We start from the raw sequence: 24,474 nt of genomic DNA on the forward strand, positions 1-24,474 counted from the left end.
CACGGTGGATAGATGCGACGACCGTATGCCTGTGAATGTAGTGTAGAAACGAGTACCTCCTTCTCTGTCGCGAACGTGTTGTCGCAGATCTGCCAACTGCGCGCTAGCTGCGCGCCAATATTGCGCGCGCCTTTCGAGTTCCGACTGTCTTTTTTTTTTCATTCCCTCGTTCGGCGTGAATTCCCTCCGGAAAATTCGATTCTTCATTAATTTGGTCAAAGTCAAAGCCAGAACCGGTTTAACGACCTCTTATTCTGTGTAGAAAGTAAGTCGCGAATTATATTTAATATGTAATATGTTTGTTTATATATATATATATATATATATATATATATATATATATTTAAAGGAGAATAAGAAAGAAAAATATGTATATGCGTATATGATAATGAGCTTGGGGTCTCATCTGCACTTTCTACACTTTTCTATATTTTTCTTTCTTCTCTTTCTAGATTAAGCTAAACGTCATTTTAAATTCAAAAGATGTCGTGGCGCTCGGGGCAGAGGTGCAGAACGAAAGATCATTTGCGTTACATTATTTATATATACACTCGTTCACGGGACGCGACAATAATGAAATTAACATAATTTCTGTGACGAAGAAATATACACACTCGATAAGGAGAAAAACGTTCAACTTTCGTCGTAGAGGCAGCAATAAAGTGAGTTTGTTAAACGAAATATGAAAATATGAAAAAAATACGCTTCATTTGGTTAGAAAGTTCACATTTCGATATACGCTTGGAAAACATTATCGATATATATATACAGTGTATAATATTATTTCGTAAAATAAAGGCGCAGGTTATTTTATATATATATATATATATATATATATATATATATATATTCGTCGTTTTTATTGAATCGAGAAAAATCATTATATACATATATAGATTCTTGGAAAAAAATTTACGAATTTTTCTATAAATTTTTATTACAATTCACATTATTTATATCAGTTATTTTCTGGTATATAATAACGTTATAAATATCTCGATACACCATATTATCATATTTCTCTTATTTTGTTAGTAAAAGGCGATTTCTTCTATCTATTTTTTATTACTATATATATATATATATATATGATATGAGATATGTTTCTATCATTTTTCTATTACGCAAGAATTTAACCGGATATTATATTCAGATGTTTTTAACCCATGAATTTTTAATGTGAAAACATTTTTTTCTTGATTTGTGGTGACGATGATCTTTTACGATAAATGTCGTAGACGTACGACAACTTCTGATCTATATTCATATAGTCACAGGTCAAAGTTCATTCTTCACAAAATGGCGCGAAATCGCATCGCGCGTATTATTTTTCATCGCGACGCAGTTGGCCAGCCTGTGTCGCCGGGCGGTTTGGCGCCGCTGCTCGCCGCAACGTGGCGCGGACGTCCCTTCCGGTCCGGTGTGTATATATATATATATACTATACATTATACATAATACGTCATCGACGTCCAACAACAGCGCCGTTCAATTTTGCTCGGCGCGTGCGTTCCGTTTTTCCCGGGTCGCGATAGCCGGTTTTTTTACGCGCCCGCGACGCCGACGAGCTCGTCATCGCCGAGAGTCGCCGCTGTCGAGCTGTCAATTTTCTCGCGAGCACCCCCGGCCTGACACCGGAAGTGCGCGGTACGTCGAACTCTCCGCGACGTGCGTTTTCGTTCGCTGTGAGACGGAAAAATGGCGACCGCCGTGCCATCGCGATTCGCCGTCCTCAGCATCGAGGACGACGACTTCAAGCCGAAGAAGACGCAGAAGAGCGCGACGACGAGCAAGACTAACAATGCGAAGAGTAATAAAGGCGATAAGCCGAAGCAGCAGCAGCAGCCGCAACTGCAGCAGCAGCAGCAAGCGAACAAAAAAAAACAGAGCAAGGTAAGGGGGTCATGCGTCCATTGTTGTTGTTGCATTTTTGTTTTTGATTAGCCGGCGAAATGTCAGCCGGATGCGACGTCGCGGCGGGAAATCCTAGATATTTCAAATCTTTTTCTTGCCAACTGTCAACAAGTTTTAATGCTTCTTCTTTTGGTTTTAGGGAAAGAAGAAGAAAATGAATAATGACGATCAGCAGTGGGAGCAGTGGAAGCAAAAAGATACGATGGTAAAATATGAATTTTTGACGAAATTATGTAAGATTTATTTATCAAATAATTTATTTCTTAATTTTGTTGCAAAAATTTGTGATGTTTGAATAAGTGTGTTTTAGACATCTCTCAAGTATATCTTTTTATTTTTTATTTATTTAATAAGATGATAAGTTGTTGACACAAGTATTTTTTTTTTCAAGTATTAAAAAATGATAAAAGTTGCATAAATTTTGATAGATTTTATTTTAATATAATTTAATATTCATAATTATATAGATAATTTCACTTTACTTAAAATATTTTGTAATTATTTATGATTTTGTTGTATATATTATGTAATGATGATTTCCCTAAGGCTGTCGAGGAAACATATGAACAGGAATTGCACCAAGCCATCTTGCTATCAAAACTGGCGTACGAAGAACAATTAGTTAGCGGAGCAAAGAATGAAAAGGAACAAGAGATTAAAAAATCTGGTAAAAAATCGAAAAAAGCGACTATGTCTCTAGAAGAATTCAATAGTATGGGAACAAGTGCAACATCGTCAACAGTAATAACAAGTGAACCTGTAGACAATAAATCAAAAGGTAATTATATGATTTGTATGATTAAATAATGAGTTAAATAATTTGGAAATAGATGGAAAAAATAATAAAAAGAATTAGAAAATATTTATAACCAATAATTTTTCTGATTCTTATAGAAATAGATGCAGAGTTTTTTGAGAGGGTGGAAAAGGAAACGAAAGAAGAAATAACAAAGGGAAAAGAAAAAGATATGTTGAAAGCTAGATTAAATAAAATCGATGATGATATAACGTCCGCACAGTTAAGAGTAGAGATTGAAAAACGTGATGAAATAATTGGCCAGTTGAGAACTGAAGTACACACGCTGAAAGAAGAGTTAACACAAGTTAAAGAAAGAAATAAAAAACTATATCAAATATTATCACATGGCGAGAGTGAGTATTGTATTTTTATTACTATATTTTTGATACTGTTTAGTACTGTATAGCATTTTTATAGGTTATTAAATAATATACATTATTGATACTAAGAATATATACATTTGCAATTTATATATATATATATATATTTTTTTTTTTTAGTGAAGGATAAAGCATCCGTATTAGCTGAAGTAGCAAAATTACAAGAAATACGGGACGAATTAACATCCGAAGTAACTTCTTTACATGCTCAATTGGAGCAGGAAAGATCTAAAACAACACGTACATCCAGCGCAGACTTGAAAACGTCTAAACAAACTGTAAGGCAGCAGTTGTATATCATGTAATTTTACATCTGAAACTACATGATATATAATGTTCTACTAATTTCTTGGTAAGTACATTATTGCACAATATTATATTTCAGAACAAGAAAAGGCCGGCCAATGAAAATGCCTAATTCGCTTTTTGCGAAAAACTGTACCATTGTGATCTAATTTTAATTGACGATACATATTGGTTAAGTGGCAATCTGAAGAAACATTACGTTAAAAAAGAAAAATTTCGATCTCTTATAATATATTTTATATTTACTTGTTAAATATAAGTAAGTTTAAGATACGACTAGATGACAGCTCATGTTAGCTTGATTGTTTCACGAATGTATACTATGAAAGTAAGATTACAGCCTACACATTAACAACTTTCCATTTTTGTTTCCTTTTTAAAAGACTGCAAAATGGGCTTAATTAAAAAAAAATTTTTTTGTTTTAACTTTGTAGCTGAGTATCCTGAAAAAGAGTAATCTTTTATTTGCAAACAGTGTATATATGTGCTTTTGAAAATTAATCAGTTTTGAAAGTCATACATAATAGGATAATATCGTCTCACATGTAGCAGATGCTTTTTATTTAAAGTGCATCGCAGTTAAGAGGTTAATAAGTAGGTGTTCTTTTTTTATTTAGCAATATTAAACGTTGCGAAACATTTTCACAACACTTAAACGAGATCTGCAAGACTCTTCCAGAGTAAATATTTTATTATGTATTATCTTCCGAAATGTGTACCAACATAAGTGTGTGAATACACGCACACACATATATATATTACTTAAAATATTTTGTAATAAATACCTTCTATATAACACTACTTTTAATCATTAACCGGCTTTATTTATTTATTTTTTTTATGTTTTTATATGGCCAATCAAAATATAATTATTTAATTTGTTTTTAACAAATTTAACATAATTTCATAAGTAAGAAAAATTTATTTTAGCAATTAAAATGATCATACTTCAATAAAATCGCAAAACTCGACAGCGCAAATCGTAAATTTTTTTGCCTTATACTTATATTGAAAATGGAAAGCTTGAATTATATATAAATGTCTAATTAATATTTCATTGAATCATTAATATTTCTCCGATTTTACACATATATATGGTAATTATTAACCTTGTCTTTTAGCAATTGTTACCATTATTTTATCATTCGATTTTTATCTGTTTGTATAAATATAATTCTATAATTTTTTTAAATTAAAAATTACACGTGTAATTATAGATATTTATTAAATTTTTAAAAAATTAATTTTAAATATATTTTTATATATATTGTTGCTAAAATATATTCTGCTTTACATAAATTTAAAATAAGTAAAATGCACACACGAATAAAAATAAATTTTATTTATAATTTACAGAAAAAAAATATATGGAAAAATGCGATTCTTATTTAAATAGATATATGATTTGAAGTTAATACTGTGTGATTTCCAAATTCGAGGATTTTAGTTTCGCTTTATGCGATTGTCATCATCTCTATATCTGCCAATATCCAGTCCTTTCAACCATTCCAGTGGGCGCTACATCCATTCGCACGATACTAAGCTTCATCCGGATTATACGTGCGGTTGCGCATTTTTATGGAAATTTTTTTGTTCGCTTTTTCTGCCTCGAGTTATTCCGCGTGAATTTTTTTTGGAGCTCGCTCCCGGCGACTTCAACATGCAGTTCGATACGTTACACATTTCGCGATTCTTTCTTTTTTTTTTTCTTTTTTTTGTACGGCTTTGCTCCATTCGTTCCATTCAACATGCGTAAAAAAAAGTTTCCGTATTCCGTGTTAACTTTAAATATAAATTATATTTTATAAACGAGAAAAAAGAAACATATGGTTCCTATAATAAGCGGATGATAAGAATTAACAATTACCATATATGTATATGTGTAAAATCGAATATTAATGATTCAATGAAATGTGAATTAAATATTTATATAATTCAAGCCTTCCGTTTTCAATATAAAAAGTATAAGGCAAAAAAATATTACGATTTGCGCTGTCAAGTGATTTTATTGAAGAAGTACGATCGCCCTTTAATAGACCTATACTGAAAATCGCAACAATTATGTTAAAGAGATGGCGATTAATACGATGGTTTAATTTCACCCGGAGACTGATATGCGGTAGCGACCTAGGTACAAGCGCGTACTCATCTTCTGACTGAAATCTTGACCAATAAAAGGGGCATTAGCGCTAAGTGGACGCCTCGCCTACTCGGTCATAGTCCTGTTTGCTACTCGAGAGCAGAGGGTGGAAAGTGCGAGGGGCACGTCTAGCGACAGATATAACTGCCACCGAACTTGTGTGTGGCAGCCAATATATCGAACTTTCAATAAAATAAGTTAGAAGTAAACGCGACAATTTTTAGACGATACACACATTTTGTATCTCTTACAATATAAACAATTTAGATAAAATTTATTTTCTCACTTTACATTACTACATCATCACCTGCTAATAATTTATTAGATAAAAAAGTCTTCAAACATGATAAAAGACAACATTTTTTATTTTAACGAATACAAAGTTGTTTTTTCGGGGGGATGAAACGCGACTTTCTCGAATCCATCGCTGCGGAGGGAGAAAGACGAGCGTAGGAGGGAAGGGTGAAAGGGATAGGGGTGGGTGGTTAAGGAGGGGAAGGGAGAAAGGAAAGGGGGCGTCGAAAGGGAACACGGTAGATTGAGGGTTTTAGGACGCGCAGCGGTATAGGGGGTGACAGTGGGGATTCATTATCTGACAGTCTATTGTCATTCCTGCGGACTGAGATTTTGCTTGGGCCAAGAGTACCGCGGCATTACTGCTCTCTATAGATGTATATGTAGCGAAATGCGATATCTTCAAAAAAACATGTTTGCTGAAAAGTTGAGTATTTCAGTTGACTACATTTCCTCTTACGACGATGTACATTACCCCTCTCTCTATCTCTATCTCTCTCTCGTCTTTAAATTCACCACCCACGGATGATACGAATTCGACGTTTCCCTGATATTGATGGTTGTATGCGCCAGCTTCCCAAAATTCTTCTTTTTATGAATTTAAAATTAAAAATTTTAATTTTAAAATAGCGACGTTATTTATTAATAATCGCCATTCGCTTTTTCAGTCTTCATCTATTAATAAAATCTGAATTTTTAAATTTCAATATGCTCATCGATATTTTAAAGAATTTTTTCAACAATTTTTGGATGAATTAGTTTCGCGAAATTAGGTCGTCGATGAAATAATTGCAAGAAATTAAGGACGCAAAGAGAGACATCTCCCTCGAGCTCTGAAGCTTTCAATTGCTTTTATTTCTCTCTCATTGTAAACTATATTACATTCGTGCGCGATGAATTAACGTAAAAGCGCCAAAGACAATCTCGCGCAAGGAAGGGGCGGTTATTATTTATCGGATACGCGGGAATCTCTTACGCGAGGAATGGAAAAGACGAGCGGAAAATTAATTCGAACATTAGGCAGGAAAATTAAGGAGCCGCGGCAACGATCGGCGAAGGGCTCTCGTTGTCACGTTGTTATTCATCCGCGGTATCATTAACGCTCTCCCGCGGATTATAGAGGCTCGAAGAGTGTGTCGTCTTTGTATATGCATATATATATTGTCGACAGGCGAACACAAAATTAAGACTAACGAGGAAAGTATTTCTCGCGTCGCACAAAGGGGGATCTTTATACCGATGACGGAAAGAAACGAGTTCTCTGCAGGAGAATAATGAGATCGTGACCGCGATCTTTGAGCCTCGTTCGATCGAAATAATATCTCCGGAGAGATAAATCGACAAACGGCATTTGCGTATAATTTGATACAATCAGGAGACGCTCGGGGAATCTCGGGTTTACTACATCGATGTCTGATCTGTTTTGCAAAAGCGGAAGGAACGCGAGGGAGAGATGAAGAGATAAGGGAGGAATTGTTGACGGTCCAACGTCGTTATTTCAATTGTGTACTCAAATTCGGCTACGTGAAAGAAATTATTCTTAAATTCTTTCGCTCGGCAGTAATGTGGATATTTTTCTTTTAATCTACAATGTATATATTTTCGACATCGCGGATATTGAATAATGATCTTGCTGAATAACGGCTTAGATCACTGATGAGATGTCGCAGTAATCGTCGCGGCTACTACTAGACCTTTGAATACCTATAATATGTCATCAGAGTCAGATTATATCGCCAAGATCTCGCAAGTAGATCTCGCACAATGTATCAAACGATCAAATCACATCCATATTCAGTACACCGTTCGGCAAATTGCCGCTTAAGACAAGATACATCCCGTGGTGATACATCTCTCCGCTCCGGTCCATTGGGTGGTGAAACCTTATTATCATAAACTTCCGATCCCCTTCGCGACCGTATGTTGACGGAAAATCTAATCACGCCGCCGTCAGTCGCTTTATAAAGAGAGAGTACTCGAATCATACAACATATCCCGCGAGTATTATAGCTCTCTGTCGCTTTTATGTATCATAATGATGTACGTTAAAATCGCGGCGTCTCGCCTATTTTACGCGGAAACTTTTGCCTTTACGATTCCGCCTCGTTATAAAACGAAACCCCGCGTGTCGTAAAAACTAAAAAAGGTCGCGAAAGAGAAGAAAAAAAAAGGAAGATGTAAAGGAACGTAAAACGTCACGTGAAAAATAGACCGCGTCGCTTGGCTCGCCGAGGACTTTGATTACCGCACGAATTCGAATCGAGGGGTATTTTTTTTTTACACCCCCCCGAGGCCGATGCTGACGCGTCGCGGTTCGTCGATGTATATGTACGCGCACGCGAAACGATTAAAGTTTTAGAAGTATCGATTCTACCACGGCGTTAGCGTTGACAGACAGAGGGATCGTCAAAGAGCATAATAATTACTGCGGGCCCGTAGAGAAGAGAGAGGCTCAACCCTTTGTTCTATAGTCATTTTACGGAAAGGGGGGACGCGCTGCCTCTCGCCGCGAAGGGGTCGTTCGCGGTTGGAGAGCATCCGTTTCAACCGCGCCATTATGTAATTGATCCGGGGCCTTCCGTATATATGAACGCGATCGCTGTGAATCTTTCCTCCAGTATGAAAACGTTTCAGGAGAAAGAAAGGAAGAGAGATGTAGCAGGGACACGATTTCAGATATTTTTGCATTAATTGCTAAAATGAATTTGAAGAGAAGAACAAGACTGTCTTTTTTTTTATCAATTTTGAGAAAACAAAATATTTATATTTATAATATCTTACATTTTATATATATATAATATATGTACATATTTTTTTCTATTAACAATTTTGCATTATTTATAAAGACGCCTGGAACTGTCAAAAGACACCCTTTACGCATTTATGTTAATTTTACGTCAAGTGTCACGCGAGAAATTTAATATATTTAGCTCGCACTCCGATTCTCGTGTTTCGTTTTTCTCTATTGAAATTCGTCGGCGCGCGGATATCATTTAGAAAAATCCGCTCGTTACGAAGATCTTTTTGCGCGTTTCGGACAGGTAGGGGAAATCGCGTTGCATCAGGGGGATGCGGGAGGTTGCGATTCGCGGGATTCCCGAATTCGTCCCGGAGAATCATAATTAACAAGGGCCGAATGCCTTTAACGATGGACACAATTAGAAAATGGTACACAGCGCAGATTCCTGCCCCCCCTTCATCCCCCTCTTTCTCTCTCTCATCCCTTCTATCGTTCCCATCGATACGGTACGATTAACGCGCACCCTTCATTATTCATTTTCGTTTACATATTCGCCACGGCGACGGCGTTGCGCACTCCCCGAAAAGACAATCAAATGGGAATTATACCACCGGTCCGCGAATTCGCCCTCTCCTCGCACACACATACATATACACGCACACGGCCCGCGACGGGTAGATATTTAATTAAAGTTGTTTGCGCGACCAAGTTTGGAAACTTTGGGGGATAACTTACCGTCCGGGAAGCAGCGCATCCCCGAGGGGCGGCAGAGAGGGGCAGGGGATCGCATTTAATTGTCCCAGCATTAAATGCGCGTCCTTTGAGTTATGCTCGTCATCGTGTCACCGGAACTCGCAATCGGGCCGCATGCATCACCGCGTGGCGCGACGTGAAATTTATTAATGCCGTCGTCCAATTAATTTTCCCCGTTTTTCGCCCGAATGGCGAACGGGAGATCATTACGGGATAAATATAATATAATATTCCATTTTTCCGCAATTTCGGCCGTCTCGTCCTTTTTTTTTTTTTTTAATATAGGAATCAAATGAAATTCATCTCTGAGTTTCACAAATAATAACTGCTCGTAACACTATTGTCATTCGCTTCTGGGATGCTGGAAGTAATCTTCTTTTACTTCGTGAAGAAATGCGGGGAGAAACTTTCCGAGGGAAAAGATCCTTTTTCGAAGAGGGAGAGAGCGGGGGGAGGGTCATCGCAGATTCGGAAACCGAGATAAAAGATAGGGGTGACATTCGCGTGGCCTCCTGAGAAACGGGAGGTCACGCGAGATCCCGTAAACGTATTCGTGTCAAAAGCAGATCCGGTCGAGACCCGAGTTATCCTCTGTGACCCCACTCTGTCATCTCGAACTTACCTCGTCTCCTTTCAGGCCGCTGTTGGATCGTGGCTGTTATTTCATACGCGATGATATTCTACCTTTCCCTCGAATATTCCGCCGCTATTTTTTTCCTCGCCGTGCATAAAATACGAATTATATTATCGAATGTACGAGCGGTATGGATTTTTATTCCGATATGGCGTACATGAAAATTAAATTTATGTTCGAATATCCTCTGATTTCAATTCGCATGAGAAGAAAATTTGAAAAAAAATCATCGGGGGGAGAGAAGGTAGTGTTCAATTTATAGAAATTGCATTTCGCGCAAGATCGATAATAGATTTCAAGAGTGATCCATTTAAGTTGTAAATACGCTCGTGGATCTTTATTGAGTCATTATCAACTTTTCTTCCAACTCTTTCCTCGATGTATATACATATACGTGGTATTTTTGGAATACTTTATGATATTAGGAACGATGCATTCACGCGCGACGTCTATCTATATCACTCGCGCGATTGTGCTTTATTTCTGCAAAAAAATAAAATAAATTCTTCGACGCACTTTAAAATCTCAGTCGCATAGTGCAAGTGCATGCATGCAGCGAACATTTTGCACTCTCGAAAGCTCACCGCGATAAAGCTTCTGCTGCGGTTTTACGATGTTGCTCGTGTTCGTTGGATCGCGCGAAGATCTGTGAAAGCCTATAACAGCATTGCAACGCGCCGGATTATCGCGTCGACGCGTTATTTCGTCGATTAAAACGCGAACTGCCTATTAAAATTATATATAAAAAAAATTATACCCTCGAAAAATATTTATCCCACTTATTAACAGTATAAAAATGAGTTTTTTACATGTTTGTTTGCATGTATGGTAACCATTTGGAACTCGATACTAGTCGCTAGTCACAAATTCGATTCACTCGATATTAAAAAAAATGCATTTTTTTTAAACAGCGATGTAAACGATTTTTATAATAATATACTACTATGTTAAAGTATCAGTTTTATAATAATATCGAATTTGTTAATACTAAACGATACACATATACAAGATGACAGAAAATCACTGTTTGTTTTGCGTGTATAATATACTTTCATTTAAATTTATATTGGATTTTATTTGTATATCTGTATTTCTTTATTTTAAATTGCGATAAGAGTCTTATCGCTCATTTCTAAATGAACAGATTCCAAAAGCCTAGTTTACTCGTCACCTCAACAATTTGATGTATAGAGAGAGAGAGAGAGAGAGAGAGAGGGTAAGAGAGAGGACTGTTGTTCTTTTCTACTAAAAAGAGATCATTGATACTCAATAAACGCAGTCATGTACATTTCGATTCTTAAGTATCGAGACGGCTTTGAACTCGTCTAAGTATCTCTCGCCCCGGAGGGCAAAGCGGATCCGCAGGATACGTATCCGGCAACCTGCCGACAACAAGGACCCAATACGGGAAACGCGCGGCGTGGCCGGAGAAAGCTTACTCCCGCGAGCGAATACGCGTGTACACGTGTATGTATGTATGTATTTATGTATGTGTGTGTGTGTCATGCCAGGCGTGAATGTGCGTGCATGCGTGCGCGCGCGTGGGTCGCGTTAAGCGTAGCGTAGCTCTATGATTCTCACCCAGCCTCGTTCTATCCACCCACTTTCCACCCCCGCTGCCCCTTCGCGGGGGTGCTTTAGCCCCCTTCCAGCGAAACGCGCGCGCGCTCTCTCTCATCCCCCTTGCCGCTACCGCTCCCCGGGTCCACCCTAAACCGCCCCGTGTCGGTTCCCCCGACGTCGCACCACGTCGTCGCTGTCACCAGGCTGGCAGTCGCATCGTATCGCAAACAAAAGACGAGCGAGCGCGCGCCACTCATCGCTCGCGCTCGATGCGACAGCGAGTGACGTCCCCCAGCACCCTCTGCCTCACCCTTGTCGAGCCCACGGGTCCGGCCACCCCCGTACCTTCGCTGCCCGTCTCGTTTTCCTTTCTCTCTCTCTCTGTCTCTCTTTCTCTATCCCTCTTTCGCTCGTGTGACGATTCATTCTCCTCGTTGCTCCAATTCGCACCCTTCTACCCTACCCGACTCGGATACAGTTAGACGGAGAAGGAGAGACAGGCACGATTGAAACGACGGGCCGACAGAGACGGTGGCAGAGAGAGACTACTACTCTTCCATCCACTCTGCCTTCCATCCGGTCTCTGTTGTCACCCCCTTCTCACCCTCACGCCGCCGCGTCGCTCTTCCTCTTCTCTCTTCCGCGGGGCTCTACGATTCCTGCCTGCCTGCCTGCCTGTCCCTCAACCCTCCCTCTGGCCTACTCTCTTCAAGTCTGATTCTCCCGCTACTCATCCTCCCTCTCTCTCTCTTTTGTGTCTCCCGTTTGCTGCCCCCGTTTTCGCCTGCTTCTCTTATACCACCCCCTTCCTCCCGTCAAAACTCAAACCATCGACGACCACCACCATCATCGTAGTCACCCACACGCCGCGACAGGCAGGCGTACACCGTACAGCAGAGCTATCTGTTGTTATCACCAGTTATTTGCATCCCTTCGTAGTCGGTGGGGCGGCCGACGCTCTCTATCGTTCTGCCTGCCGCGAGAGAGAGAGAGAGAGAGAGAATGACGAGTAGCAGGTATAGACGGGAGAGAGAAGAAGAGAGAGGAGGGAGGGAGAAAGGGGGTTTGAAATTCTCGGGAGCTTTACTTCCCGGGAATATTACGCACCCCGCTGCGAGCTCTCGCTGCGAGCGCGCGACTCGAGTGATTCCTCATCTCTCGCTCTTTTCTCTTAAACCGCCCGCTCGCCTCCTCCTTCCTTCTCTTACCCCATCCCTTTATCGCGCCTCTTTCGCGCGCGTGGGACGACAGATGCGCAACAACGGGGGATAAATCTCGATTAAAGCGAGCACGCGTGCTCGCCGGCTTCAAACTGATTGTGAAATCGCGACACCGCGACAATCAGATCCGCGGATTCGAGACGAATTTAGAAAATTTTGTCTGATTTTTTTATGACTGAAATAAATAAAGTAAAGTAATTGAAATGGAGCTAATTATAAGCTCATCCTCACTCTTCCACTTTATATCTTTCAGTCGCGAAATTTGTTTATTCAGACGCGACGCTCAATGAGATTGAAGATTACGCGAAGAACGTTAGGTATCGCGCATCGAAATTTAGATGAGAGTTTAATGAAGATGTTCCAGATCGAGATAAAAAAATTCACAAAAGAAACATTTGTTAGATGCGCATTATTATTATTATCACTTTTACCCTAAGGGTAACGCGTTAAGGATTAATTAACGAGGGTTCAGAATTAATAATTAATAGATTTCACGTCCTTGAAAGACAGCATCATCGAGAGCACCGACCGATAGCTAGTGTCCTCGATTTTCGCACATTGTGAGAGACGAGGAAGGAAAGGGGGGCTCGGAGATGTCGAAGAGATCCAACTGTAACCGCATTGTACCAAGTACCCTATCTTGAATTCCGCCTACCAAAGGAAGAACAACGGGGGGTTCGAAAGGAAGAGGGATGAAGAGGAACGCGATAGGAAGGCATCCGGTCGACGGGACGAGGGGGGAGGGGGAGAATGGATGCCGAGGAAAGAGCACTGACGAGTCGTCGGTGTTTAAAATTCCCATGAGACTTCGCGGTTTTGCGTTCTCCTCTCGTCGCGAAGAGAAGAAGGCGGCCGACGTTAGGGAATGCGGGAAAGGGGACGGCGGATCGCGCGGGGTTGCAAGGGGGCGACCGAAAAGGTGGTGGTGTCGGTGACGATGGCGATGGGGTGGTGGTGACGGAGAGAAAGCGACGCCGAGAGAAGGGTTGCAGTCGACAGATTGCCGCGGGGACAAATAAGAGTGTATCCAGTCGCCGAACGCGACGAGGCGAATTTCGGGTAAATTGTTTCCCTCACTCTCCTCCCTCTCTTCCCCCCGGTTCCTCTTCCTCTTCGGATACTCGAAGCCTGGAGAAGAGACTCTTGGTACCGTCGAATCGTCGATTGAAATTTAGGGTGCAAGCTCGCGAAGGACGAGCTATCTCTAACTGCGGATTCACGGCCGTCTCTCTGAAATACCCTCCTCTTCTCTTAAATTTCTGCTTCTCTTTCTCTATCTCTCTTGGGAGCAAGAGATTTCGAATCGCCGCGACCCAACCGCGAAGTTCATATCTCTGCATCTCTCTCATTATTCGCTCTTAATTTACTCTTGTCAGAGTTACTCATCAAAATAACGATTAAATTAGAACTGAATCAAAAGCACAAACTAAAGAAATATGTAAATTAAAAATTGAATACATATCAAATTAAAACAAAGCTTCCTATGAGGAAGCAAAATTAAGTATCAATGACAATTATACACAAAAAGAGTACCGGAAGTGTGTTTTAGTGCAATCACAGATATCTATATTAAACCTAGATCGCTAACTTCGGGGTTTGACGTATGAAAAGCTGTGTCCGGTTTGGCTATGACACCTTACAACAAAATGACCGTTGCCATGGTATTGCCGAATATCACATATGCATTAACACAAACACGCAGACTGTCAATTTTGTAAGATATCATATATGAACTGACACAGATGCATCGCTGCCATTTTGTTGTAAGGTATCATGCCTCAGCTTTTTTGACAGAGTTAGCGATCTAGGTTTAGTATAGACATCTGTGAGTGCAATTGAAAAGAAATAATAAAAATGATAATTCTATATAAAAGAATAAGTTAGTAAAATAATATACATATATATAAAAATTTCCTTACCCAGAAAATTGATTTTAAATATTGTATGTTCAACACGATGTCTTTTTTTCTCTCTTCTCTCGTTAAAATTGAATAAACTACAGGAACAGTCTCCTTCATTCTTCACATTTTACATTTAAACTTTCGAATTAGAATCCCAAGTCCTCCTTCGTATATATCTGCATGATTCTCAATTCACGTTAATGCGATTTTGATTCGCGCGTAATTTTACGACAACGTAAATTAATATCGAGGAAAGATAAAGCTCGCAGAATATCCGATGAATCATGAATTCGGCGGTACACGCGGGGGCGCGACAACTTTGAGAAATTCTTTACATAATTAATGAGCGGAACGTGTCGCGGGTGCGTGCACGGATTTGTGCACCCCGTACATCCCCATCCCCCATCGAATCGGCCGTCAAGAGGCGGCTAAGGGTAGAAACGGGGCGCCCCGAAGTGGTGCGAGCGAGCGCTTTCGCGCTTTGCTACCCCTCGCGGTGGACCAATTAGCATCGTTTCATGTACGGTGTGATGTAAGTGGTCATCCGGCCTGTGTGTCGGGCAAAGAGAGCGCGGCTGCGCGTCGCAGGAAAAGTCTTGGTAAATAATAAATGCGCGCAACGCGTCGCGATAAACTTTCGGCGCATTATTTATCTCTCTCCCATTAATCGACCGCTTGCATGAAAGAACTAATTACTGGTTTTTTTTTTTGTAAGAAAAGGCTCGATAATGTTGTCAAATTAATTATATAACATCGCATATATATTTATATACTTTTTTAAATAAACTATTCTTGACTAAACGCAGTCAAAGATTTTTTGAATAATTTTGAGAGAGAGAGATTTCAATAATATCAATGGTACATCAAGGAAAGATTTCGAAAGGAGCGACTTTGGATGCATTTATTATCCTTAATCGAATTAGTAAATAAATTTTTAATTACTCGCGCATGATTTAGACGATGGAATTTAAATATTTATTTATTAAAAAAAGGAAATATATACACAGATATTACTCGGCGGAGATTTTTGTCTCGCAGTGGAGAAAATCTTTCGTCGTGAGCATCAAGCACGGTGATTGTCCCCTTTCGATCTCCGACGGATTGAGCGAAACCCGCTGTGTATTACATTCGCGTATGCATACTCGTTTCTCCTATATATCTATTGAAAAGCACATCGCTCATTGAGGTGCGTTTCCATGCACGATTTTGCGGGCTCTGCCGCGCACATTACGCATCGAGAGGGAAGCCCCGATATCCTTTAAAATCTAAATCCGAGCACGAGGGGTTCGGTCGTCATCGATCCCATTGCGAAATTTACAATGTCGAGGGATCGATTCCCTTCTCGCGGATATATCTGTTGCCTCTCAAAGAAGATCGATGCCTGATGGTCTAATTCGCGAATAATTCGGCGCCCTGTGTCGACATATTATTTATACATAATAACATCTTTTTTCCCCTAGATTCTAGATTAACAAAATAGAATCAAGTCATAAGATTTTCCCAAGTTACCTATTAAAATTAAAACTCTTTAAGATTCAAGAGATTTTTGTCCAGGAAGCTTTTGTGTATGTAGTACAAAGTTACTTTGCAAACTCAAAAAAACATTAGAAACATAATAGTATCGGTTAGCTTTGATAATCTTATGATATTTGCGTAAGATGAAGTTCCGCATACCGTCTTCCTCTTACATATATCGTTCACAGGGGTACGAGCCGCTCGCGGGGGATCCTTGGCAAATTGTATGACGCATATACACGTGAGTTTTTCAATTCCATCTGGCATTAGAGATCGACGTGCTGGATCCAATCCCTTCGCGGTGACGTGCAAACACGTTCCGGATACGCGCGCCGAAGAGATACACCGGAGAGTGGAGAAGCGGAGGAAAACGAGCCGCGGTAAAACGGTGGAGCGCATTCACGCGAGGGAGAGAAAGATTCTTTCCAACCCCCTGCCCCTTCTTCGCCTATATACATATCTGTTTTCCACTTTTTTTCCCCGGCAGGGCTACCGCGAGAGAACCACCAGCCTCCCCCGGCATTACTCTCTCCTTTTTAGTGCCGCTCTCCTCTCACCCTCCTTCCTCTCTCGCGCGTTGTTACTCTTTCTCTGTATCTGTCTATCTTCCTCCCGTTTCATTCTTCGCGCCGCGAACGCGCGCGCTGCTTCCTCCTTTCCTCCCTCCCTTCCACTTCGTCTTTGCCTCGAAATGTGGCATTCAACAGGGCTTCCACGCTGCTTGCGGTGGTGCGGAATCCGCGCCGGTTTGCCGCTACGCGCGTGGCCGAGGGGGCGGAGGGTGCATCGGGGAAATGATGCGCAGATTGGCCGGATCATCTCAAAAACCACCACCCTCGCGCCTCCTAGCCCACCTCCTCCTCCTCCACCATCGTCCTCTTTCATCCCCCTCGTTCGTCCTCTGCCTCCCTCGCGCGCGCTCTTCCGTAGGCAGCGCTCCCCGTTACTCTCGCACCCTCGTCGCCGACAGTCGCCAAGGGATGGAATACAACCCCCACCGAAGCCGCCGCCGCCGCCACCACCGTCGCTACCGCCGCCGCCACCGCACCATCACCGAACAACCATCCACGACTGCCACGCAGCCGTCGACGACGAGTGACTGAGTCCTCCGATTATTATCTCATTTGCCGCCACGGCCAGCATCACGCGTCGGACCACCACTGCGACAGGGATCCATAGATCGTCGTCCCGGGCGACCGGTGGATCGTCGGGGTCCAGCGGCATCAACTTTCAGGACTCCCGCTGCTATCGCGTGTGCAGGTGAGTGCAACTCTTGAAGAGAGAAGAACTCTTTTGCTCTTTCGTCGCGTGTCATCGAGAGTGCCATCGGTGAAAATTAAAAAGTTAGACGCGAAATTAATTTTTGTATTTTTTTTTTGCGAATATCTTTTTAAAGTCTTTTTTTAGGAAACGATTCTGTTCGCGATTTTTATTCTTCGTTATAGTAAAAACTGTCCCGCAGATTAATTGTTTCGAGATTAAGAAGTTGTTTTTTAACGCAATTTATTTACACGAATCGAGATTTATTTATTTCATTTGTGCGACAATTTTTTTCAATTATTTAAGTTAATTAAATGAGGCAGATCCTTTGTTTCAATTTCAAATTTAATCGAACGACATTCCTTTCCTCGCGAAGCGATGCAACTCTCTATTCACTCTATTGCACCGTAGCATCTAATGATGTTGCGGTTGTACCGCTTAACTGGCCATTTGCTTCCCGTTAAACATCTGTTGTGCATGTCGCATCTGCATGATAATCAGGATGATCGATTTTGCAAACACGCTGTTTTCTTTTGATGTACAAGAATGCATATAAATGTCGCGATGGCCGCAATAATTTCATTGCGTGACAATCATTACGCTTGGCATTTTTCATATCTTCTCTCAGTTTACGAAAGACTTTATTTTCAATCTAACATCAAGTAACATTTGCGGATATTTTTTTCGCATTTCTTCAAAATTCCATCAATAGACTATCTAAGGTAAACGTTGTGTACTTATATTTATTTATCTCGTTCTATCATTTATCTGCACGCTATCATAACTGTATCTCATTATCTGTAGAACTTTTCTCTGACATTCTCTAGCTTTACAGAGATTTATTAAAAGGCGTTGAATAAATAAGTAATGTTGAATGACAATAACAGTAATAAAGAATCTGTCAAAAGCAGCAGACTGCGAAAGTCTGCCAAAGTAGCAGAAGATCGTACAGTGTCGGACCGTGATTATTTCTCGGGGGATCGCCGGGCTTCTTTCCGGAGAGTCGTTTGGCGGACGCATTCTCTTCTTCTCTTCGCGTGACACAGAGAGCAGGATGTTTGAATTACGCAGAGAGTTCAACCGTAAAAAAAAAAACCTTCCCGGATTCTGCTGCGACCGGCAGCTTTTTCTCTCTATGCAAAACGAGAAGATTTTGCCGCGAGAGCGCCTCGCAATAAAAATATTTATGTGGACGGTAAAAGAATCGCGGGCGTCTCTCTCTCCTCGAAAAGAAGTTTTAAAAAGTGAACTGTCCTGTATAAAGTAGTAGTCGAAACAGGGAATTTTTAACGTTCTTCATACTTTAGATGGTGTCATTTATTAATTAACAAACGACTTATACCGAAAGCATAAATCTCGAGTTTCGACATCACGAATTTCAACAAGACTCTTACTGATATAAACCTGATGACAGACTCTCATCACTCGAATAATTTTATTTGGGGAGACTCGAAAAAATAAATTCTAAAATAAGTTCTCAAACGACAACAGATTGATATTTTCGAAGTATCTCGCGAATGTTTACCCGCGTATTTACCGAGGAATATTTTGGGGGAATTCTCTTTCTCTCTCCTTTCTTTCTTTTCAGAAATAATATTTAGACAAACAAACTAGAAAAATATATAAAAATAGTTAGCGACTGAAAGCATCGAGGACACAGATTACCTTGGGGCGGAAGAAACGCGCGGCCGCGACATATAACAATGCGAAATAAAATACACGGCCGCAATTGAGTGACGACAATTGTATCAAAATATTTCTTTTACGACAATTTTTATAGAAAACACCGCGGTATGTCGATGGAACGAAAAATACAAGTGCCACTGGCGATCTTTGAAACGAAGATAACAATGCCAGCAAGACTTTACACAATGGTAGCATGTAAATGTAGAAAAATATTATATAAAAAGGGTATCTAATTAAATTTAAATTGAGCGAAATGATGAACTTGTAAGAGTAAGCCTTATATTGAATAGACATTAATAATAATATAGCTAAAAAAGAGGAGAGCAAAAATATATTGTTCAGTTGAACGAAAGGAGAAATTCAAATAAGAGAAACGCTTCTCATTATTTGATATGCTCTGCATCTCGCGATAGTGATGATAAAGTGAATGCCGAAAGGAGGTTACACAGATGGAAAGAAGAGATTGGAACGAAGAGAAAGAGGAAGAGAGAGGGTATATGAACGAGGGGGTAGTTGCGGAAGGCGAAGGGAACCGAGCGGAAACGGGAACGGGGAGATGGCAGGCCGATGGAGAGGTAGAGCAGCGCGAATGCAAATATTCGCAGCGACAGAGATTGAAACAATCCGCCAATTAGAATCGTCGACGCGAACGGGATTATGCAGATTCGCGCCGCCCGCCCGGTGGCGGAACCGGCTCTCCGGCTCTCCAGCTGCCGCAGCGCGAGCGAGCGAGCTTAATTCAATCCGCCGAGTTGTCTTATGAATCGTAAACCGGCCTTCCCTCGCGCGCCGCGTGAAACCGAGATTGTCTCTCCACGGGGATGACACGACGAGGCGACGGTGACGACGACGACGACGACGACGACGACGACGACGACGACGACGACGACGACGACGACGACGACGACGACGACGACGACGCGCCGACGGCGTCGGAGATGATCTGCGCGTCGCCCACTTCATGCGGAATAATAATGTAACGCCAGCCCGTAAAGTCGCTTTACGGTCCTTAGAATAGCCCCCGAGCCCGGTATCATTGTCTTCTAAACGAGTCATCCCCGAGCGGGGGGGAAAAATCGCCCCGGAAACGCTTCGCCTCTGGTGAACGCTTCTTGATCGCCGGTCTTTCGCCAAGAAGAGAGCTCGAGGATATTATTTTATTTTATTTTTTTAATAAAAATAAGCAAATATAAGAGGGAAAAAAATGTGACAGCAATGTCTTTTTAATTGGATTTTTTCATGATTAAAGCTATAATTTTGTCTGTTTTTTACACCGTTGAAGTAGTTCGAGAAATTTCGCGGTACATATCGAGGGAAAAAGTCGCGGTTTTGTCACTGCAATCGCAACTTTGACATGCACCGCGCGATACGGATGAACGGAATTATGGCGTTAGAACGGTGGTGGCGGGCGCCGGCGACGGGCGCGTATTTATCACGAAGAGTAAAACTGACAGCAGTCCATTTCCCGTTCGTCCTGCCTGTCTGGCTGAACATAATATCTCCTGACGAAACAACGTGGACGCCGTTTGTTTGGGAAACAATGGACCAAAACAATGCCCGATCCCTCTCTCGTTTTCTCTCTCTCTCACCCTCTCTCATTTTCTCTCTCCCTGGACGCGCGGATGCACGATTCCACTCTCTGCTTTCCACATCCCGTTGCTCTTTGGTCTTTCTGTCGAGATCCTTCTCAGGAACCTCTGCTTTCTGCCACGAAGAAAAATTTCTTCGACGATTGCGATCGCGCGACTTTATTCATCAGAGTCGTCATCAATTATGATTGACAAAATTGAGGAGCTGAAAGCTTTTTCAGATTGTCATTGATTGTCGCTGATGAAACAGCATACACCTATTGCAAAATAATAATTTTTTTAAATAGATATTTGCAATGCAAATGTTCGAATCTTCTGAAAAGAATCCTTGGATGCTGATATCATTCGTTTCTGGGTCGACTCGAATCCGTCCTCGCGAGAAATTCTCGGCAGCGAAGGATTCTTCACGAGAATCCTCGCACTCGGGCGAGACCGAACGTGTACTTGACAGAAATTAGTATTCCTTAATGGATGACGCGATACCCCAGGCCGATTCTCATCCCATCCCACCGTAGACGCCGTTCTTCCTTGGTCTTAGACTTAAGGCCGGGAGCCATTCAATTAATTTCAGGAGACAATAGTAGCTCACTTCCACATCGGAGAATCGTGCTTGTACGCTCTTCGTACACAGTCATTACATCATCAAGCCCGCTATTCTATTGTTCACAGAATATTCTCGATCACTTGTGTAAGAAAAGCGAGATACCGATCCATATTAACACGTTTTTTAATCTCTCTTTTAAAACTTATGAAAAATTTTTTAATCTTCTTACAAGATGTTAGAAGAACATAATTTAAAAGTAGAAAAATATCTTTGCTTATGTTATAGCGAAATTACTATAGATATAATAAACGATATAATAACTAGTGAAAATTAGGTAAAATTATTAAGTAAAATTCAAAATTATCATAATGATAAAAATATAGTTAATAAATAGGCAAAGCGAAGAGAAAAAGATGTCGAACGAGATGAAGACAATTCGTGAACGCTCAGAGTTAGACAATTTTGCCATCACGAATAATTACTTAAATTAATCAAAACGTTATATAAAAAAAATTTGAGGATTTATTCCATTTCTTTCACTGACCTCAGCCGCCAAAATGACGACGACCACGGGCGACCCGTCGACTTTGAAGACCCCGGCCTCCCTGTCGGGCGGAGATCTCGTTTCTCGTTTGCTGGCGGCCACTCCTCCGTATCTGTACAACGTGCCGCTGACGCCTCATAGCTTCTTCTTCAGCGAAATGTTGCGGTCCTTCGTGCAGGCCAAGACAGAGACAACGTCGGCCAACAGCGGCGGCGGCGTCGGGGGTGGAGTGTCAAATAACGTGGCGCGACGTCGCAAGAGATCCTGGCGAGACACCCGCGACCGACCTCTGGAACTGACGACGAAGGAACGATCCCATCATCATCATCATCACCATCACTATCATCCGCATTCGGACAACAACAAGTACTATCACTCCACGGCGCAGCAGCAGTCCACTCAAGTGCCGTCGGAGACTCGTTTGGAGAACGAGACCGGGAAGCAACCGGACGCCTATACCGACGCGACGTCGGAGAGTAAAACTAGCGGGTTCGATCAGAAGCCCAATTTCGGCGGCGACATCCTGAAGCCCATCGACGAGAACAAGACGGAATTCCTGTCGCGGCAGCACGGCAAAAACTTCTTCGATCACGAGCGACCGCGACAGCACTTCGACGCCCAGCCGCCGGAGAACGTCTTTCCCGGAGAATCGCGGAAGGTCAAGCCGGAGGACTCGCAGCAGCTGGAACGCAGCGGCAGGAGCTGTAATAATTTCGACAACGGCAGGGGTTACGAGGAGCATCGCACGAAGAGCGTCGTCCCCGGTCAAGAGATTGTGCCATCCGGTCTTCAGCTACCGGATCAGAAGAAGCTCGACTTCTCGCGCGGTCCGTTTCTACCCGGGTTGCCCGGCAGGGGATGCGAGGGCGTTCTCCAGGGTGTCAAGGGCTTCGGTGCCTTACCCGGCGGCATGTCCGGCCCTGCTGACTTTCTACCCGGACCCTTGTGGTATCCGCCGTATCCGATGCCGCAGTCCTATCCCGGCATCGATCCTCTGCACTTCTTCATAGACTTACGCGTCTCTGGTCACATCTGGGATCGCAAGCACGCCAACGAGAGGCAGCTACCCTTCAAGACCAAGCACTGCTCGGCCTTCAGCGTGCCGCAGTCCAAGGAGTACAGCAATCGGCCGTTGAATCTCACCCGCGACGAGGCCACGACGTCCAAGAGCTCGGACGCCGAGAACACACGGGGTACCAATTATATCTTGAAACATCTCACAAAGACGTACCAGGATATACAACAGACGAGGATCTCCAGGACCGACACGGAGAACGAGGAGGATTCGAAGGAAATGCAAGGTAGGAGACACTGAAAAAAGACATTGATTCTTACGTTTTGTTTTTCGAACTGTTATTAGGTATTTAAGTATGAAAAGGGCAAGCCATTTGTTTTTAAATAATAGTAAAAATAAGTATAAAGGAATTAAAAAATAATTTTATTGCATCTAATATTTGTGCCTGGCTTTTATACTAGCCCTCTTCATACTTGAATTTTTTTCATATATCAGAACTTTTTATTGTTATCATATTTAATCACTCTGGTCTTTTAATCTTGTCTGGTTTTGATAGAAGTCAGACTTAGGCAATTTTGTTTCGTATCAGCGATATCTACTTATATGTTTCAAAGTACGATAATGTATAGAAATACAATCATTTGGCTTCCGTCTCTGAAATTTTTTCGCTTTTTATACTAATATATTAGAAAAATACGCTCTTTTATTTTCGTCTTTTATTCTTAGTTTCGTTTATCTAACATGTTGGAAGAATTATTAGAATTATTATCTCGGTTTTTATTTTAACGATAAAAGGAGATATGTACGTCCGTGTATGATGAAACATTCGTGTTGATTTTTAAGCCGGCGAGGATATCGCGAAGGTAGAAGACGCCGGCAGTACGACGACGAGTTCCGAAGAGGAGAGGAAGGATTTACGGGCTCTGATCGGTCTCGAATTAGTAGTGGATTACGTGAAAGAGCCGAAGAGCGATCCGTCGAGCGAGCAAACGTCGCAAGTAACGGAATAATTTAACTAAAACGCGACTTGCAAAGAGGAGACGGACGTTCTTTACCATTTTAATCGCTAAAATAGAGTCGTAGCGTCGTTATTCGCATTTTTTCTCTCGTTACATCTTCAAAACTGCACTCGCGATCGTATCCTTCGTCTAATATAGCACCTCTGCCAAGGCAAGAGTCACTGAACTGCACAAGACCGAGTTGCTCCTTTTACAATGTCTCATATATTTCCGTACGATTGTGAGGGGAAGAGAGGGAGAGAGAGAAGATATTCGCTGCTCTTCAAATATTATCTTTGCAAATTTTTTTTTGTAAGACTTTCTCGCGCGCGTGTACTTCCAACAGAGATTTATTTATAGAATTTCTCATTTATTCTTTACTTTTTTTCTTAAACACTTCAATTGTCATATCGCAATACTGCAATCATGAAACAGAATTGTCCGACTTGATTCTGTGCATGCTGAGCGACCAAAGAGGAAGTTACAGATTATTTCTCAACGAAAATTGAAGGGTCGTAAAGACTATCGGGGTAAAGTAGCTTCGATCCGAATTTGACAATGTGATATGTAATGTAAATATTATAATAGTATATCCCGGTGTATCTATATGTATTGATAGAAAGTACTCATTGTTGTAAATTGAACGTAATAAAAGCAATGCGAGATTCAACTGTACAAC

The 24,474-nt window shown here is 41.5% G+C and overlaps 2 protein-coding genes across 4 annotated transcripts; both read left to right on the forward strand.

Annotated features, from left to right (window-relative positions):
* Positions 1–96: 96 nt before the first annotated feature.
* On the forward strand, positions 97–24,441 carry LOC145944873 (uncharacterized). 2 transcript variants are annotated; one of them, XM_083053499.1, is made up of 5 exons: positions 97–265; positions 453–662; positions 16,348–17,419; positions 21,788–23,083; positions 23,641–24,441. In XM_083053499.1, exons 4-5 carry the CDS (start codon positions 21,796–21,798, stop codon positions 23,805–23,807), a joined length of 1,455 nt encoding a protein of 484 aa, XP_082909625.1. In that variant the 5' UTR covers positions 97–265; positions 453–662; positions 16,348–17,419; positions 21,788–21,795; the 3' UTR covers positions 23,808–24,441. The 2 variants fall into 2 exon arrangements, with proteins under 2 accessions (XP_082909625.1, XP_082909624.1); XM_083053498.1 differs by lacking the exons at positions 97–265; positions 453–662 and having other exon boundaries at positions 6,083–17,419.
* On the forward strand, positions 1,299–5,931 carry LOC145944875 (uncharacterized). Of its 2 annotated transcripts, none has more exons than XM_083053503.1 (6): positions 1,299–1,893; positions 2,054–2,119; positions 2,461–2,692; positions 2,809–3,066; positions 3,214–3,445; positions 5,470–5,931. In XM_083053503.1, exons 1-5 carry the CDS (start codon positions 1,699–1,701, stop codon positions 3,396–3,398), a joined length of 936 nt encoding a protein of 311 aa, XP_082909629.1. In that variant the 5' UTR covers positions 1,299–1,698; the 3' UTR covers positions 3,399–3,445; positions 5,470–5,931. The 2 variants fall into 2 exon arrangements, with proteins under 2 accessions (XP_082909629.1, XP_082909628.1); XM_083053502.1 differs by lacking the exon at positions 5,470–5,931 and adding an exon at positions 3,479–4,391 and having other exon boundaries at positions 1,411–1,893; positions 3,214–3,371.
* Positions 24,442–24,474: the final 33 nt, after the last annotated feature.

This window comes from Prenolepis imparis, unplaced genomic scaffold (genome assembly GCF_030444845.1).
Source record: "Prenolepis imparis isolate NDT839.2.m4 unplaced genomic scaffold, iyPreImpa1.0 SCAF_13, whole genome shotgun sequence".
NCBI lineage: Eukaryota > Metazoa > Arthropoda > Insecta > Hymenoptera > Formicidae > Prenolepis > Prenolepis imparis.

Coding starts and splice junctions, on each gene's coding strand:
- LOC145944875 (XM_083053502.1), top strand. CDS start 1,699: ATGGCGACCGCCGTGCCATCGCGATTCGCCGTCCTCAGCATCGAGGAC. Junction 2,120..2,460: donor GGAAGCAAAAAGATACGATG/GTAAAATATGAA, acceptor GATTTCCCTAAG/GCTGTCGAGGAAACATATGA. Junction 3,372..3,478: donor TGAAAACGTCTAAACAAACT/GTAAGGCAGCAG, acceptor ATTATATTTCAG/AACAAGAAAAGGCCGGCCAA.
- LOC145944873 (XM_083053499.1), top strand. CDS start 21,796: ATGACGACGACCACGGGCGACCCGTCGACTTTGAAGACCCCGGCCTCC. Junction 23,084..23,640: donor GGATTCGAAGGAAATGCAAG/GTAGGAGACACT, acceptor TTGATTTTTAAG/CCGGCGAGGATATCGCGAAG.